General features: G+C 40.4%; 1 protein-coding gene across 1 annotated transcript; it reads left to right on the forward strand.

Moving 5' to 3' along the window:
- The first annotated feature begins 6,213 nt into the window (after positions 1 to 6,213).
- On the forward strand, positions 6,214 to 9,467 carry LOC120991637 (bone morphogenetic protein 2-like). Its single transcript, XM_040420429.1, has 5 exons — positions 6,214 to 6,508; positions 6,738 to 6,880; positions 7,061 to 7,183; positions 8,113 to 8,305; positions 9,061 to 9,467. Exons 1-5 carry the CDS (start codon positions 6,214 to 6,216, stop codon positions 9,465 to 9,467), a joined length of 1,161 nt encoding a protein of 386 aa, XP_040276363.1.
- The last annotated feature ends 8,580 nt before the right edge of the window (positions 9,468 to 18,047 follow it).

Raw genomic sequence — 18,047 nt, forward strand, 5'->3', positions numbered from 1 at the left:
CGTCTGCTCCATGGATATGAACCCATAATGACTCAACACTGTGACCCTTCCCCAATACTGTCATTTAGCACTGGTCTTAAAGGCTCACTAAGTTTTAATAAGGTTTTTTTCACACTGGCGTCAGGCTTTACCGCCAGGCTGTTCTGGCAGTGGAATAGCTTGCAGGATCCGTACTAACGCTTGCACACGTGTGCTGACAGAAGTCCGGCCCGGTCACATTCACTATAATGGGGACGGGCGGCAGATGCGGCCACAGAACGGAAAACATGCCGAGAGGCGGCCGGACAAAACCCTCAGTTTTGATAGAAGGGGGGGGGGGGGTGCTGAGTACTACTAGAGTGGGGAGAAAGAAGCACTCGCATATGACACTCACTCTCCTCACTTCAGGAGATGGCATCATGACGGGCCCATAGATTTTCTATTGAGTCCCTCTTGCTTCCTCTCCTGCAGTGAGGTGAAAGAGAAGAATGTGCAAGTCATTCTCTCGCCTCATTCTAGCAATAACTGAAGGTCTCAGCACTCATACCCCTACTAATCAAAACTTTTAATATTTCTCTATGACATATAAAAAGTTTTATCAAAACTCAGTGAACCTTTAATTTGTTGGATTTTACAAAAAGACCAACCCCTCCACCTCTTTTATCTTTTCTAAATACATAGAATTTTATAGATTTACATTTACTTTCACAACTATATCAACCATTAAAACTATTACAATGACTATATTGAAACATTAGCAATCGATGGAGAAGGCTTGAGAGACATTTAGTTGATATATTGTTTTTTTGTTGCTCCTTTATGGGTTTCAGGCCATCATTTGCTCTACCTCTTCCAACAGTACACACTAGTGCGCTGCCCAATTTTTTTTTATACTATTTAAAATTTGATTAAACCTAAGAAGTAGATACACCTATACAAAGCTAATATTTAAAAAGTGAAAATAAACAATAATTTAAACAAGTAATTCTCAACCTTGTTATAAATGTTTCCACAACAGGGGACTGCTGCCCATACTTTCATTGTAGGCATGGGTAAAGAAGAACTATATAGTTCTTGCCCAATGTTATAATTTGAAGTCTGAAATCAGTTTAAATTTCCTTATGTAAAAGTGACATGTCTTGTTGCTGTCTACTAGTTAGCCAGTGATCAGGGAGAAAGGGTTCTTGGGAACCTTGATTAAAAAACATTGCTTTAATCCATACTTCATTCATTGAAATCAACATGGCTGCACCCTGTTGATTTACTTATTTACATTCACAACAGCTTGATCATAGATGATTAAAAGATAGCTCTGACTAAGAATGTATGCAGAATAAAATCATTATCCAATCTTGACGTTCTTCGTTTGATGTTAGAAGCTCTTTAATAATGTAAATGGCGTTCAGTGAATACACAGTACACAAAGAAAATGAATGGCCTGTGTAATGTAGCTGGTTCTATTTCATGTTTCTTCAGAATTGTACTGCTCTACTGCTTTATTCAGCCTATAGTTCATTACTTTTCTTTATTTACTAAATTCCATTATAATACCATCTTGAGATACGTTCACACTGACATTTTAAAATTCCGATATTCTGTTCTGCCTGCAGTGGTATTTTGTCCGGAAGAATGCTGGTATTTATGGTGGAAAACTGGTGGACTTTTTTTTTTTGTGAATAGCATCCATCATACACTTGATACGGCAATTCCGGTATTTTAATTCTATGCCGGGACAGAATACTGTCATTTCAAATACTCATTTGAAAAAAGCTTAAGACGGCCATTCCAGCTAGTAGATTAATATAGGACAAACCTGATGAGTTTGACAGGACAGGCCAACCAGTAATGTATATGGGAGCCTCTTGACTTCCCCCTCCGATGGAGATAAGGGTCAGACAGTTGGTTTTAAACATGCTTGATCCTTTTGTTCTTTCTAAAGAATATGGCCATGGATTTATTAATGTATTTTTTATATATTATATATTATTTCCATATATACAGAGATACAAAGACCCAACTTTCCTAACACACCTATAACTTTTGTATATAACTGACATACAGGCAAATGAAAGCAGAGCAACCCATGAGGAAGCTGTAACCCTCTAATATGAGGCCTACATGCCAATGAGGTCTCAGATCACAGCTGCAACCACAGGTTTGTAACTACTTTTAATATTTTTCTCATAATTCCTGCTACAAATTTCAATAAGACTTTCTTCAATAAATCAACATTTTTATAAGGAACCCAAGTCATGCTGCTATAATGAATAACAAGAGAAATTATAACAAATCATAGCATATTTTACAGCCATTCGGCGGAGCATGGGGGTTTGTCACTACCAAATGTAAACGTATTTTCTCGTATTATATCAAAATATATTTCAATTGTTGAACTACACTGCCCATCCCCAAAAAAGTTGCCACCAAAAATATTTTGTTGGACCGCCTTTAGCTTTGATTATGGCACGCATTCGCTGTGGCATTGTTTCGATAAGCTTCTGCAATGTCACAAGATTTATTTCCATACAGTGTTGCATACATTTTTCACCAAGATCTTGCATTGATGATGGTAGAGTCTGACTGCTGCGCAAAGCCTTCTCAAGCACATCCCAAAGATTCTCAATGGGGTTAAGGTCTGGACTCTGTGGTGGCCAATCCATGTGTGAAAATGATGTCTCATGCTCCCTGAACCACTCTTTCACAATTTGAGCCCGATGAGTCCTGGCATTGTCATCTTGGAATATGCCCGTGCCATCAGGGAAGAAAAAAATCCATTGATGGAATAACCTGGTCATTCCGTATGTTCAGGTAGTCAGCTGACCTCATTCTTGGAGCACATACTGTTGCTAAACATAGACCTGACCAACTGTAGCAACCCCAGATCATATCACTGCCCCCACAGGCTTGTACAGTAGGCATGATGGGTGCATTATTTCATCTGCCTCTCTTCTTACCCTGATGCGCCCATCACTCTGGAACAGGGTAAATCTGGACTCCTCAGACCACAGAACCTTCTTCCATTGCTCCAGAGTCCAATCTTATGCTCCCTAGCAAATAGAAGCCTTTTTTTCTGGTTTGCCTCACTGATTAGTGGTTTTCTTACGGCTACACAGCTGTTCAGTCCCAATCCCTTGAGTTCCCTTCGCATTGTGCGTAGCCCTGAGTTCTACTGTTGTTTTTTCTTTGATTTGATTTCATCAAACGTTTAAGTGATCGCCGATCACGATCATTCAGGATTTTTTTCTCGCCACATTTCTTCCTCGAATACGATGGGTCCCCACTATCCTTCCAGTTTTTAATAATGCGTTGGACAGGTCTTAACCCAATTTTAGTAGTTTCTGCAATCTCCTTAGATGTTTTCTCTGCTTGATGCATGCCAATGATTTGACCCTTCTCAAACAGACTAACATCTTTTCCACGACCACGAGATGCGTCTTTCGACATGAGAAGCAACTCATTGCACCAGTTGGGGTTAAATAACTTGTTGCCAGCTGAAAGATAATTGCCCATGCAGTAATTATCCAATCGGAGGCTCATAACTATTTGCTTAGTTAAATCCAGGTGGCAACTTTTTTTGTGGACAGGCAGTGTATAATACGTTAGCTTAGTGGAAATTTAGGGATTGGCCTTCAGCAGATTTGTACTTTCCTGCACTCACCTTTGGAACAATTTTTGCTTGAGGGAATTGGTGTGTCTTGAAGGGTTTGAATTTTGGGAAACAAAGGGTATTTATATCAAGGCAGATTTTGTTACATAGTTTTAGCCTACTTTCACACTTGCGGCAGAGTGGTCGCCGGAACTGCCTGCCGGATCAGGCAATCTGTATGCAAACGGACAGCATTTGTAGATGGATCCGGATGCGGATCCGTCTCACAAATGCATTGCAAGAACGGATCCGTCTCTCCATTTGTCATACGGACAAACTAATCCGTTTCTATGTTTGTTTTTGTTTTTTTTACCAGTCTGCGCATACGCAGACCAGAAGTACAGATCCGGCATTGTGGTATTTTTAATGCTGGATCCGGCACTAATACATTTCAATGCAAATTAAGGCCGGATACAGCATTCCGGCAACTGATCCGGAATTTTGGACGGAGATAATACCGCAGCATGCTGCAGTATTTCCTCCGTCCAAAACGCTGTTCAGTGACTGAACTGATGACATCCTGATGCATCCTGAACGGATTTCTCTCCATTCAGAATGCATGTAGATAAAACTGATCAATTTTTTTCCGGTATTGAGCTCCTGTGACGGAACTCAATACCGGAAAACCAAAACGCTAGTGTGAAAGTACCCTTAGAGCTGCTGTAGGGTCTAACATTAGTTTATGGTGTTTACAATGTTGTGAGAGAGATACTGTGTTCTCTGGAGTATGCAATTCACAGGGAAATTTCTCAATTAAGTGCTTGTTTTTGACTCAGATGGTAATAGCAAGAATCTGGTTGTGCTCTTTCAGTAGAACTCTGGTTAAATATTGTAAAACAAACGGTTAAATATGAAAAATTCGTTTAGTAAACATATGATAAAATAAGATGAATTCCTAAAAATCGGGAATATGGTTGTAAATAACCCCAGTAATTTATTTTTTTACTTTTTACCGTCTGGGTTGAGAAAAAGGTTGTAATTATTAATATATTATTTTCATGTATTTGTTTTAATGTGGGAATGTACCGTATTTAAAATTAAATATTCAAAAAAGTATACAGCCAGCGTTTGATTACATTCGTGCTAATTACTTACATTGTGTGTATATAAATATCCTATTTCATGATTGCATGCATATGTATGATTAAGATGAATGTCCAGCTTGGAGCTTGTTTTGGAAAACATAAATGTATTTCCATAAAATACATGGAATTTGGTAATGTTTTCACCACTAATGGGATTACCAAATCCCTGTCTATTTTGCCTATAGACCTGACAGCTGAAAACATAATGTAGGCTACCAAAAGACTCTAGTAGAAGCAGTTTCTGTTTAACCTTAAAAGGTTTTACTCTGGGATTTGGTTTTTTAATCAAGTTCCAGAAGGACAACTCCACGTGACAATGCAGATTTTTTTTAATTATTACCGACTTTGTAATGATGAGGCACTAGCGAATTGTGCAAGCACAGACTCAGATTGAATACTCCAGATTATGTACAACTGGGATTAAATTATGTTTTAGATTGTATGTCACATCTAATCAATCCAAAAGTATAGCAATATAAATTATGAATCCTTCTATTAATGTTGAGTGCAATCTGCCCCTTGTGTTGTTGTCTGCACAGGAGTGAAATACACAAAAGGAATATAGAAATGTAGATTAGGAATGACTGATTACTGTCACATTTTCCTGTGTCCCATGTGTTATATTCAGTCCACATAAAAAAAATAATCAAAAAGTAAAAAAATATAACGGACAATATCGAGCTTTTATCAGAATAAATAAGATCACCATTTTTGCTGCTGTTAGGGTTAGAAAAAAACAAGACAGCACATATCAAGTTATATCTGGTTCTATGTGTATGTGGGTATTAGGTATAAAATATTACATTTATTAACATGAAATGGGCAGGGTTTTTGGGGAAACATATTTCCCTTCTGAATGCTTTTCCTTTTGTACATATTTTTAAATAATTGTCCACCAAAAATGAATAGATTTTTAATATGTATTTTTAAATTGCACTCAATTGTAGCAAATAGGATATCTACTCTCCAGGCCACCTTAGGTGTATCACTTATTTGCTTAACAGAGTTTAATTCGTGCAAGTCAATGTTCTCCTGTTTGTCCCCATTAATAAATTCATTAGAAGGAAGTTAGTCTCCCACTGTGAGCAAACTGTCCTCATTCAGCCTGTTACAATGGAATAATTTCACATTTAGTCCAGAAAAATGATAAACAAACCAATCCTCTCCAGGTGGGGAAATCCTTGCTTGTTCTTCTAAAACAAGCCTACTTTATTCTCTTTTAAAATAAAGAATGTACACAGGACAACAGCTTCCAGTTTCACATAAATTGTGTACTGTAGGATAATTGCTAACAGAGCATTGCTAGTCTTGTTTCACACCTTGTTAGCACTGCAATTAGCTTTCTTTACATTTACTGATTGCTGTTTTGCATACTTGACTTAATTCCATCTTGGTTTAGAGCTTAAGGTGCAGCTGTCTTGTAGCATTGTTATAAATTGTGGCACATGGCACACAGTGGACCATTCAACTGCAAGAGATCTAACAGTGAAGCAACTGGAAGACATGGTCCACACAAAGATGTTGGGTTTAGTGGTCACGGTTATTTTCCTCCAAGGATGTATCTCAAGGCCTACTGAAACTACAGTGAACATAGAAGACCCCGAGCAAGTAAGATCTGAAGCTTTGAAAAGGCTATTAAAAGTTTTTGGCATTGAAGACCCACCTCATTCTCTTCATCATGTCAAACAACCACCCCAGTACATGATTGACCTTTACAACACTGTAGCTGATGCAGATGGTGTTACCAAAGACCCAGATCTTTTGGAGGGCAACACAGTCAGAAGTTTCTTTGACAAAGGTAAATCCTGCTTTCATGAAAATGCTCATTCATAAATTTCATGTTTAATTTTCATATTTATAATTTAGTTTATTTGATACTATGCAATCCTATTGTTGCAGTTACTGGCTTTTTAATTTTAGATATTAACAACTACCATACAATACATAATGCTATATTATTCAAAATATTTAGTTTACAATAAAACCATGCAATATATTATAGTTCTTTATCTCCCATAATCTCTCAGTCCACAGTGACCAGATGTACTTTCTGTTCAACCTCTCAACTGTAACCAAAAATGAGAAGATTTTAACAGCCGAGATGCACCTTTTCAAACTTAAGCCAAGACCTTCAGAACATGCATACTTCAAAAGACATCATTTCTGCCAGGTGAGGGCCTGAAATTGGAAATATTAAATAGAATATGTAAGAATGTTTAACACTTAAACGTATTAAATGTTATATTATATTAGACTATCACAAGAATAGTGCCTTTTAATATGATGAGCCAAGTTTACTTCACTCTTAATCTGAAGCTGATGATTTACTAACCCTATCTTTCTGTCACAGATAAGTGTGTACCTGGTTCTGGACAAAAATAAAATGCATTTAGCACAAGGAAGAAAGCTATTATCATCAAAACTTGTCCCTTTTCATTCTTCAGGATGGGAAGTGTTTTCAATCACGCAAGCAGTGAGTATTCTGTTTTTGTTCTACTATCTATTTATAAGAATATGTAGCATTACTTCCCAGATTAGTTCTGGAGAATGATGCATTTCAGAAGCATTGTCTTAATCATTTGCATTGAAAACTTTTATAATATTTTTTTAAGAGGTTGTACGGGCTAGGACATCAATATCAGATTGGTGGGGGTCCGACAACCGGCACCCCAGCTGATCAGCTGTATGAGGAGACAGCGAACGCCATGCGCACATGCCTTCTCCCTTCTCTCTTCCTGCCCTCTGCTGCTGTCCCATAGACATACAGCAGCGAGCAGGAAGAGAGAAGGGAGACCGCACTTGCACTGTCTCCTCAAAAAGCTGATCGGCGGGGGGTGCCGGGTGTCGGACCCCCAGCGATCTGATATTCATGACCTATCCTGAGGATAGGTCATGAATATTTAAAAGCCTGGACAACCCCTTTAAGTTACTTGTACCTCATGAGAGAATTTGAAAACTTAAGGCTGTATCATACTGGCCAATGGTTGGCCAGTTAATCGTTAATGAGCGTTTGCAAGAACGCTCGTTAGTGATGATCTGGCAGTGTAATACTGCCGCCGATTACCAGATGAACGAGCAAACACTTGTTCATTGGGCAATTGGAATCTTTCAATAGGTTTAAAAATCATTGTTTGCCGGCAGCAGATCATGCCATCTAATCACGATCTGCTGCTGGCAAACAATGATTCAGTATGGGGATGAGCGATGGCATTAGCAATCACTTGTCCCCATACTGTGGAGGAGATTGCTGCATGTAATAGCAGCAGTCTTCTCTGCTAGCGAGCACTTCCCTCCCGACAATCGCTTGCAGGATCGTTTAATCTAATACAGCCTTTAATTGTTAGGATAGTTTAGAAAGAACACTACCCAGAAGTAATGTAATTTTATCTTTTTATCTGACAGGTTCGTGCCTGGAATGATGAAAGACACAATCGTGGTATTCTTGTGACAGTGAAGAATCTCGGAGGAGGGCAAGCTGATGCTAATGTTATTCGCTTTGCCTCAGGAAAAGATCATCATGAAAGCAAGCAACCAATGCTTGTTCTCTTCACCGATGATGGGAGAAGAGGAGTTGTGTCTATGAGTAATCAGCCAGGTAAGATGGACACCATCTTAATAATATGTTATGACTCCCATAATGTTGAAAGGGAAGCTTTCAACATGCAAATACAATGTGCAAGAAGCATGTTATAGAACGGTAGGAGCTGGACAGATTGATATATAGCTTCATTGGAAATGATTCAGCAATATATGAATTCTATTCATTTAAATTCCTGCTCATTCTGAGCTTTGAAGCCAATGATGTGGTCCTATCAGTGACTGACATCGTGCCCTCTGTGACTGTAGAAGCACAGTTAGCTGTTAATCACTCATAGGACCGTCCTTGACTTCAAAGCCCAGAATGTGCTGAAAATAAATGAATGATATACAGGCTATACTGAGTATTTTTCTATAGTACTATATATCAATCTGCTTAGCCTATCCTGCTCTCTAACACACTTCCTGAAGATTGCACTGTATTTTTATAGTAATAGCTCCTCTTTAAAGTTAACCCTAGGACACCCATACATGACAGTTGTACATTAGCTCTATTGAATTCAAAATAACATAATATTTTGTGGTCTGCTATAAATGTTTTGTAAATTTTGTTGCACAAGCAAGGCGAAATGCAGTTTTTGGGGTTTGAGCCATTTAGTGTTTTTGATAATTGGTTAAAATGCAAAACAAGGCAGAACATATCTATAAGTACACATTAAATACATGGTTAAATATACTGACCGTACTGTATTTCAGTATCATGTTACCATTATTATTTTAAACTTATTGCTATTATTAAATCCCTTTATATAGATAATCTTCCTTTGACAATACCCAATGAACCTTATATCTCGGCATCAAATAGAACAAGGATGGCAAGAGGTTTGCAGGAGGACGGACACTTGCCCTGCCAAAGACACCCACTTTATGTTGACTTTGAAGAAATTGGCTGGTCTGGTTGGATCATCTCCCCAAGAGGATATAATGCTTATCATTGTAAAGGGTCTTGCCCATTCCCTCTGGGTCAGAATATGAGACCCACTAATCATGCCACAGTGCAGTCTATAATTAACGCTCTCAAATTGGCACAAGGTGTGAGTAGCCCATGCTGTGTCCCTGACAAACTCTTCTCTATAAACTTGCTTTACTTTGATGATGATGAAAATGTTGTCTTGAAGCAGTATGATGATATGGTTGCTAGTAGTTGTGGATGCCACTAAAGACTTAATGTACAGATGTCACTTGGACAGCAAGGCAGGCACTGCGGCATGCATTGAATGGTCCAATAATTATTACCTATTTACTTTTTAAGTTTAATAATTGTTTTGAAGCACTAGAGGATCATGGTAACAAATGCAAAGCAAGTAGTTATTTAAATGCTTGCTATTAATTCCTTTTAAAGGAGGCAGCTGATATTGTGGTTGCCTTGAGCGAACAGAAAAAGTACCAAACTGCACTAAATTTGGTATGTTTATAATAGAAAATTGTTTTGTTTGTTGAAATATACCTTTCTGGTATATTGCTTTTCCGGTAATACTGATGGCTAGTTTATTACAGTCTGAACATCACTTCTTGCAGCCAAAAATACTGGAACCCTGATGGACCATGTTAAGGTAAATGGGGTTTGTCTAGGTTTGCCGATATCCATTTGAAATTAGTCTCGCATAGCTGTCATGACTCTGTTGTAAACTGAAGCAATGACTTGAATGTGAACATAGCTGATTTGCTAATACTGGAACACGATAGAGGGATTCTTTTATGCCACTTCTGCTTATATTTTTGCATTAATTAAAATATATTTTAATTATAAAATAAAAATCTATAAAACATCTATAAAAGCACATGTAAGAGACAGATCACTCTGATACTCATTAATTCCTCTAACTGCCACTGTGTGGTTGCTATTATACCTATGTTAACCTGTGTCAAATACTATAACTTGTATCATATGTATATAAATAAAATGTTAATATATAACTGTTGATGACTAGATCTTGGACTATAGTATTTGTATATTTGTAAATGAACAGATGTGCTATAAATGTACATTTGAAAATTACAAATGCTTATTAAAATTTTGGTAAAACAATTTGTGTAAGGCAATGGGGGATTTTTGGCTGATACACAGGGTGTATTATGGTTTGCACTGAGGAGCAGCCTGTGGCTGGTACTGTATGATGTGTCAGCTGTGGTTGGCTCTGTTTTACTTAAACATTAACTCCAGTGTACAAATGTCACCGGGATAAATTTAACTTTTTCTCAAAGGGTAAGAGCTCAATTGGATAGTTTGTCAATTAAAACATAACTTTTAATATAGATATTCTAAGATAAGGAGAAAATGAAACAACCCGGAACAACAACATGAATAATTTGGATGCGCTAGGTCAATTGGGTCTCATACTTTCTTGTTCTGTTTAGATGCCGTCGTGCACCCAGATACCAATGTGTTCCTCATTTTGTTTCTTTATTATCTACTAGGGAATTTACCCTATATTTTTCATTTTCTTATCTTAGAATATCGATATTAAAAGTTATGTTTTAATTTACTAACTATCCAATTGGGCTGTTACCCTTTGAGAAATAGCTCTGTTTCACACCTTTGCTGCAGCACACCTAGAAGCAGGTCATCTTATTTGATCAGTGACTGACATGATGCTCTCTCTTGAAAAGAGATCATATAGGGATTATACAGAATTATTTTTTTCCCTATTCCTTCCTCTCCCCCCTCTTTCCTTCCCTCCCCCATCTCCTCTTTTCTGATTGGTGGATTTTTACAAGGGTGCTCGAATCCAGGCAGTCATCAGATCATGAGTAAGAACCGACCGGTTCAAAACTTGTTGATCTGACAGGAGGTGTCGGGAGGTTTGTCCATTTTACTTTAGTCACGATGTCGTTTTTGGAATAAAGAGGATGCAATTTTCTAATCTACTACATGCTGGAAGTCTTCTTCTTTGAAGTTTGCTACATAGAGCTGGCCTTGGCTTTTCCGCTGCACGATAGATATTTGGTGGGCTGGACTTTTTTCTTTTTATGTTCGGATTATTGTCAAGGTTGTCCGTGTCTCACCTTCCCAGTTATATATTTATCTTCTGTGGAGTTGTAAGCCTTACCTCATAAATGTGACAGTATTGGACTTCCTCCCCTTTCTCCTCCCGTTGCACTTTTGAAACTTGACGCACAATGGCTTCCATAGCAACTGCGGACCGCAGATTGAAAGCGGACTGAGTTTTTTCCAGCTAGTTTCTGATCAATTGGATATGAAACGAAAGATGCTTGATTTTGAGAAATTGCAACTACAAGAGCTGAGAATCTGGTTAGATCACACCACATTGACTAAATACATGGAGAAATCCATGATCCCTCGTGGTCTTAGAATTAAAAAAAATACCCACGACCATTTTTTCTGATACCTTTGTACAGAGATGGAACGAGACACTATCACAGTGTTTGCTACAATTAATGTCGCTTATTATTGAATACGAAAGTGACAGGCTTGCACAAATCCAGTTGGAAATTGAAGAAAATATTCCAATATGCCTGAATATGTGGCTTTGGAGGAGCTATTAAAGAGCTTGAAGATGAAACAGAATAAATTCCAAAGAGATCTATTTGACTACAACAATGATCAAGTTTATGAATGGAGCAGGTGTAGAATCCCCACCGCACTCTCAGGTCCATTCTAAAAAAACAGAATAATAAACGGCGGAATTAAACATCTAAAACCAAATCGGCACGTAAAGTCAGTTTTACATCTACGGACTTGGAGGACTCAAGGATGACCAGCGATTCACAGGAATCAGTGAAGGAGCTCCCTATTGAGTCTCAGGAAACACCTTTGACTCAGACAAAACTTTCATACTTTCATATTTTAACCCCTTAGTGGCCTTTTTACGGCGGTCACTAAGGGGCCTTAGGCGGCCCAGTCTAAGCGCTGCAGCGGGGAGCTCGGACCCGGCTCTCACAGCCCGGACTGGCTGCATGTAAAGTGGTGACAGAGAGAGCGGACTCCCTCTGTCTCCCATCAGCACCCCGAAAATGCGATCGCGGGGTGCTGATGTGTTGGGAAGCTTACCTTGCTTCCGATCAGGGCCCTGAGCCTGTCTTCAGTTATCTCCAGCAGGCTGTGCCTCTCTGGCGCAGCCTGCTGGTCAATGTTTGAATAGCATTGCTATTGAAATGTAATGCATTATAGAGATAATGCATTACATTTTAAAAGCAATCAAAATACTGTATATTATAGTCCTTGTGGGACTATTAAGTAGTAAAAAAAATAGAAAAAAAATACACATTTATTAAATTTAAAAAATTCCATAAAAAAAAAATATATGCATTTTTTCCATTGAAAATATGCCTTTCAATGAAAAAAATTGCAAAAAGAAAATATCCCCCATATGTTTGGTATTGCCGCGTCCAAAACGACCCGGACTACATAAATATTACATAAATTATCCCCTATGGTGAACTCCGTAAAAATAAAATAAAAAAAGACAGAATTTCTAATTTATTCTTAGTTTCCACTGAAAAAAACGTAATAACAAGCGATCAAAAACTCCATAGAAAAAAAAAGTTATGGGTCTTGGGAAGTGGCAATGCAAAATTATTTTTTGGGTTAATAAAAGGGGTTTTATTGCAAAAAAAGTAGTAAAACACAAGACCAGCTAGTTTCTGATCAATTGGATATGAAACGAAAGATGCTTGATTTTGAGAAATTGCAACTACAAGAGCTGAGAATCTGGTTAGATCACACCACATTGACTAAATACATGGAGAAATCCATGATCCCTCGTGGCCTTAGAATTAAAAAAAATACCCACGACCATTTTTTCTGATACCTTTGTACAGAGATGGAACGAGACACTATCACAGTGTTTGCTACAATTAATGTCGCTTATTATTGAATACGAAAGTGACAGGCTTGCACAAATCCAGTTGTAAATTGAAGAAAATATTCCAATATGCCTGAATATGTGGCTTTGGAGGAGCTATTAAAGAGCTTGAAGATGAAACAGAATAAATTCAATCAAAATACTGTATATTATAGTCCTTGTGGGACTATTAAGTAGTAAAAAAAATAGAAAAAAAATACACATTTATTAAATTTAAAAAATTCCATAAAAAAAAAATATATGCATTTTTTCCATTGAAAATATGCCTTTCAATGAAAAAAATTGCAAAAAGAAAATATCCCCCATATGTTTGGTATTGCCGCGTCCAAAACGACCCAGACTACATAAATATTACATAAATTATCCCCTATGGTGAACTCCGTAAAAATAAAATAAAAAAAAAGACAGCATTTCGAATTTATTCTTAGTTTCCACTGAAAAAAACGTAATAACAAGCGATCAAAAAGCGGCCCTCACACAACTCCATAGAAAAAAAAAAAAGTTATGGGTCTTGTGAAGTGGCAATGCAAAATTATTTTTTGGGTTAATAAAAGGGGTTTTATTGCAAAAAAAGTAGTAAAACATAAAAGTATTTAGTATCACTGTAATCGTACTGACCCAGAGAATAAAGATCTTATGTTATTTGTACCGAAAAATGAACGCCGTAAAATTTATAATGTAAAAACGCAGTGGCAGTATTGCTATTTTTCCTCATCTCCCTCCCAGAAAGAGTTAAGAAAAGTTAATCAAAGTTATGTGTACCCCAAAATGGCGCCATTAAAAACTACAACTTGTCCCGTAAAAAAAAAGCCTTCATAAAGCTATATAGACGAAAAAAAAAAAAAAAAAAAAGTTATAGCTCTTGAAACGAGACCATGAAAAAAGGAAGAAAAACGCTTGGTCATAAAGGCCCAAACAGGCTTGGTCACTAAGGGGTTAAAAAAAAAACAGACATGGCGATTCTACAAAAAACAAACAAGACGTGGTGTATGCAAACACCCGAAAAAAAAACTCATATTTTGACTACCAGATTTCACAAGAAAAAGGGGCCTCTATTCCACCAGATAAATCATTGGATGTTATTAATTTAGCAGACACTGTATTAACATCGGATGAAATGGAGGTCCTATCTTTGGGTTTGAATTTTGCTCCCTCTAAGGATTTCGATTTGTTTAGTACTATTTTAGATGTCAATAAATTTGTCAGGTATTTGACCTTGAGAAGACATTTTTCCGACATGACATCTGCACAGAGTGCTTTACTATCGGAATCTTCTTCCTATATAGAGAATAAATTTGCAGAATTGTCATTTTGTGAACAAGTCTCATTGGCCAATTTGATTGATTTGCAGAAAACTGGTGGGGGTTCTGAGGGTATTGTTAGCAGACATGAGTTTAAAACTAGTAATTCTAAATACTATCCAGTGCAGTCACGAACATGCAGCATGGATACTTTCCAGGAAACCCTGGAAAGGGAACTTACAGACATCTATGTTAGTAACAGAAATTGTTCTAATAAATATAAACCCCATAATCTTAGTATTAAACAACGTAATGCTCTGTGTAGGAAAGCGCAAGGGGCCGTCATTGAAGGAAGATATCTGTCACCGAGGTTCCTGGCTTCTGTGAGGTAAGAGCCGGAAATTTTAAGTGTCAGCGGCAGCTAGTGCTGACTGACACTATTGGTTATTTAGTGTGGCTGTAAAGCCGATCCAGGCCGGCTCTTACTGGGAGCAGCCAAAGTCCAGGGTGGGTGGCTGTTCCCCACGTTCCAGGCTGGGTTTTGGTTGGGGATATAAAACCCAGCCAGCAGTCTCAGCTGGGTGTGGATTATCTTCCATTTCACAGTGAATCTGTGGAGTCTCTGTGGTTTTGAGATCTGCATGATGTGTGCCGTACTAAAGGGCTGAGAGACGCATTGCTGGGAAGCAGGCCCTAAAGCCAAAATCGCTGACAAGGTGAATGCTTTTTGTTCTGTGCACTTGTCATGGTGTGAATATACACCCGACGACAAACTGTCATTTTTGTTTGTGTGAATAAACACTGCATTATTTAAGTCTAAGTTTTTGCCTCTGCACTGCGTCCGCTAATCTGCCTACCAGAGCGAATCCCCACATTTGGTAAAGGATGCGGGCAAACGCAGTGAGGCAGGCCTGAAGGCCGAAAAGTTTTAGTTTTTCCCTGGCACAAGTGCATGTCCTACATTAAGCCGGCAAGGTTACGACCCGTGTCCCCTGACTAAGCGGTCGTGAAAGCCCTCATGGAGGCAGGGCCGTTTGAAGGAATTTGGGGGCCCCAAGCAAAATAGACATGGAGGCCCCCCCTCCACGCCCTCCCCACCTTACGCACGCAAAGCCTACAGGAACCACAGTATAGCCATACAGTTTAAGTTCACCCACACTTTATATAAATAAAAAAGGAGGTTTACAGTGCAAATACTGCTGTTGCATTTAATGTGCATGAAATTTGAACATTTTCAACAAATGTCCTACTTACTCTCCCCCTCCCTGTTTTGTTTTGTTTTTACTCCCTACCCTACCTTAGATAAGTTCCTAAGTTAATTCAGTCCTCCGGCTCCTTCCCTGGACCCTGTAGCGTGGCCGAGCTCCTCGCTCTCTACCTCCAGTCCTGGCTGTCACTCAGTGCGGCCAGGAACCGCGTGGTACAGGTCAGGAGATTCAATTTCCTGTTCCCGGCCGTGGCCGGACTAAAAGGAAGTGAGCACTCAGTGTACACTTCCTGTCAGTCCGGCCGGGAACAGGAAACTGAATCCCTGTTCCTGTACCGCGCGGTACCCGGCCGGACTGAGTGACAGCCAGGAGGTAGAGGAGGAGAGCCCGGCCACGCTACAGAGCAGCAGTCAGCAGAGGAGGAACTCGGGAGGTAACCAGGAGTGCTGCAGCCGCCTGACCAGGGGCGTAGCTAGAAATGCATGGGCCCCATAGCAAAAAAATTTATGGGCCCCCCCCCCCGTGCCATCCACAGATCCCCCTCCCCTAAACAGTGCCATCCACAGATCTCCCCCCTAAACAGTGCCATCCACAGATCCCCCCTAAACAGTGCCATCCACAGATCCCCCCTAAACAGTGCCATCCACATATCTCCCCCTAAACAGTGCCATCCACAGATCCCCCCCCTAAACAGTGCCATCCACAGATCCCTCCTAAACAGTGCCATCCACAGATCCCCCCTAAACAGTGCCATCCACAGATCCCCCCTCCCCTAAACAGTGCCATGATGGGGGGGATCTGTGGATGGCACTGTTTAGGGGGGATCTGTGGATGGCACTGTTTAGGGGGGAGATCTGTGGATGGCACTGTTTAGGGGAGGGGGGATCTGTGGATGGCACTGTAGGGGGATCTGTGGATGGCACTGCCATCCACAGATCCCCCTACAGTGCCATCCACAGATCCCCCTCCCCGCCTAGTGGGAGGAGCAGGCGTGTGACGTCAGTGAGTGAGCGCCGCCCCCCGCACTGCCTGCTATTACCGGAGCTAAGACAAAGTAAGATATCCAAATAATCCAAGTAAAGAGCTCAGCAATGAGCAATGATTAAAGTTAAAGTAGTTACTGATTAGTTTATAAATATACTGCTGTGAGCGGCGTGGCCCTGTATATTCTAACCCCCAGGCAAGCGTCCCTGTCACCATGGGAACGCCTGGGGGTTAGAATATACCATCGGATTTGAGTTTTTACGATCTCACTGAGCTCGTAAAACTCAGATCCGATGGTAGATTCTAACCCCCAGGCAAGCATCCCCGTCACCATGGGAACGCCTGGGGGTTAGAATATACCATCAGATCTTCTGAGTTACTCAGTGGCCTGGCTGGAAGTTGGCCCCGGGCCAGCTCGGGGCCCCAAGCAATTGCTTGTTTTGCCTGTCTGTTAGCGACTGGCCTGCATGGAGGCTAACTTGCAGCAGAGGGAGGCTAACAAGCAGCAACAAGAAACTAACCAGCTACTTTTACGACATGTAATGGCTTTGCAAGCGGCAGGAGCGTCCCAGAACGTCCACGATGCCCGGAAAGCTGTCCGCACGGCGATTCCTAAGATGCCCCCCTCGGATGACTTCAAGACCTATCTGGTGGTCTTTAAAAAGGTGGCCATGAGGGAAAATGGCGTCTGGTCCCCAGCAAGTATTTTTTGATCTCCCTGATGATCAAGCGGCCGACTACCCGACAGTAAAAGGTGAGATCCTGGCGAGACTCGGGGTGAATATATTGGTCAGGGCCCAGCGGGTGCATCAGTGGGAATTTAACCCGGCTGATCCCGCCAGACCACAATATTATGATCTGCTGCCCAATTGCAAAAATGGCTGCAGCCTGACATATTGACTCCCACTGCTATGTTGGATCGGCTGTTGGCGGATGTGTTTTAGAGGGCTTTGCCGTACCCTCTCCAGTGGATCAGCCAGGTGTCTCCGGCTAATGCCTTGGAGATGGTCGACCTGGTGGAGTGCTCTGAGGCCACCAGAAATCTGCAGGGGAGTTCTTTGGGGGGGGGGGGGCAGTCAAACCCCGGAAATCTCCACTCCAAACCCGGTGGGATGAACCCCCTGCAGACCCAGCCCCGGTGGCCTGCTGGCGGTGTCACGAGCCTGGACACATAAGAGCTGCCTGTCCCCATCGGGGTGAACCCATGGAAACCAACTATGCCTACCGCCACTTATTGTATGCCAGGAAGCTGTTCGCCACAGGTGCCTCTGAGACTGTAGACAATAGTCACCTGTTGTCACGGATGACAGTGGGGGAAACTCTCATCCGTGCGATGTTAACGGAAAGGGAAGCTGCTAGGCCAGAAACAACAGAATTAGGGAGCAGGTCACCTCCTACAGCGTCCCTAACTCTGACCCTAACTCCTAGCTGTATGAGCCGACGCTGATGGTAGGAGGGCTCATACTCAGGAACCTCGGGTC

The sequence above is a fragment of the Bufo bufo genome, chromosome 2, assembly GCF_905171765.1.
Source record: "Bufo bufo chromosome 2, aBufBuf1.1, whole genome shotgun sequence".
NCBI lineage: Eukaryota > Metazoa > Chordata > Amphibia > Anura > Bufonidae > Bufo > Bufo bufo.

What these genes read in the sequence shown, in the direction of transcription:
- LOC120991637 (XM_040420429.1), top strand. Translation starts at nt 6,214, where the DNA reads ATGGTCCACACAAAGATGTTGGGTTTAGTGGTCACGGTTATTTTCCTC. An exon ending in AAAGACATCATTTCTGCCAG is followed by an intron (nt 6,881 to 7,060) that starts GTGAGGGCCTGA and finishes TTTCTGTCACAG; the next exon opens with ATAAGTGTGTACCTGGTTCT. An exon ending in TGTTTTCAATCACGCAAGCA is followed by an intron (nt 7,184 to 8,112) that starts GTGAGTATTCTG and finishes TTTATCTGACAG; the next exon opens with GTTCGTGCCTGGAATGATGA.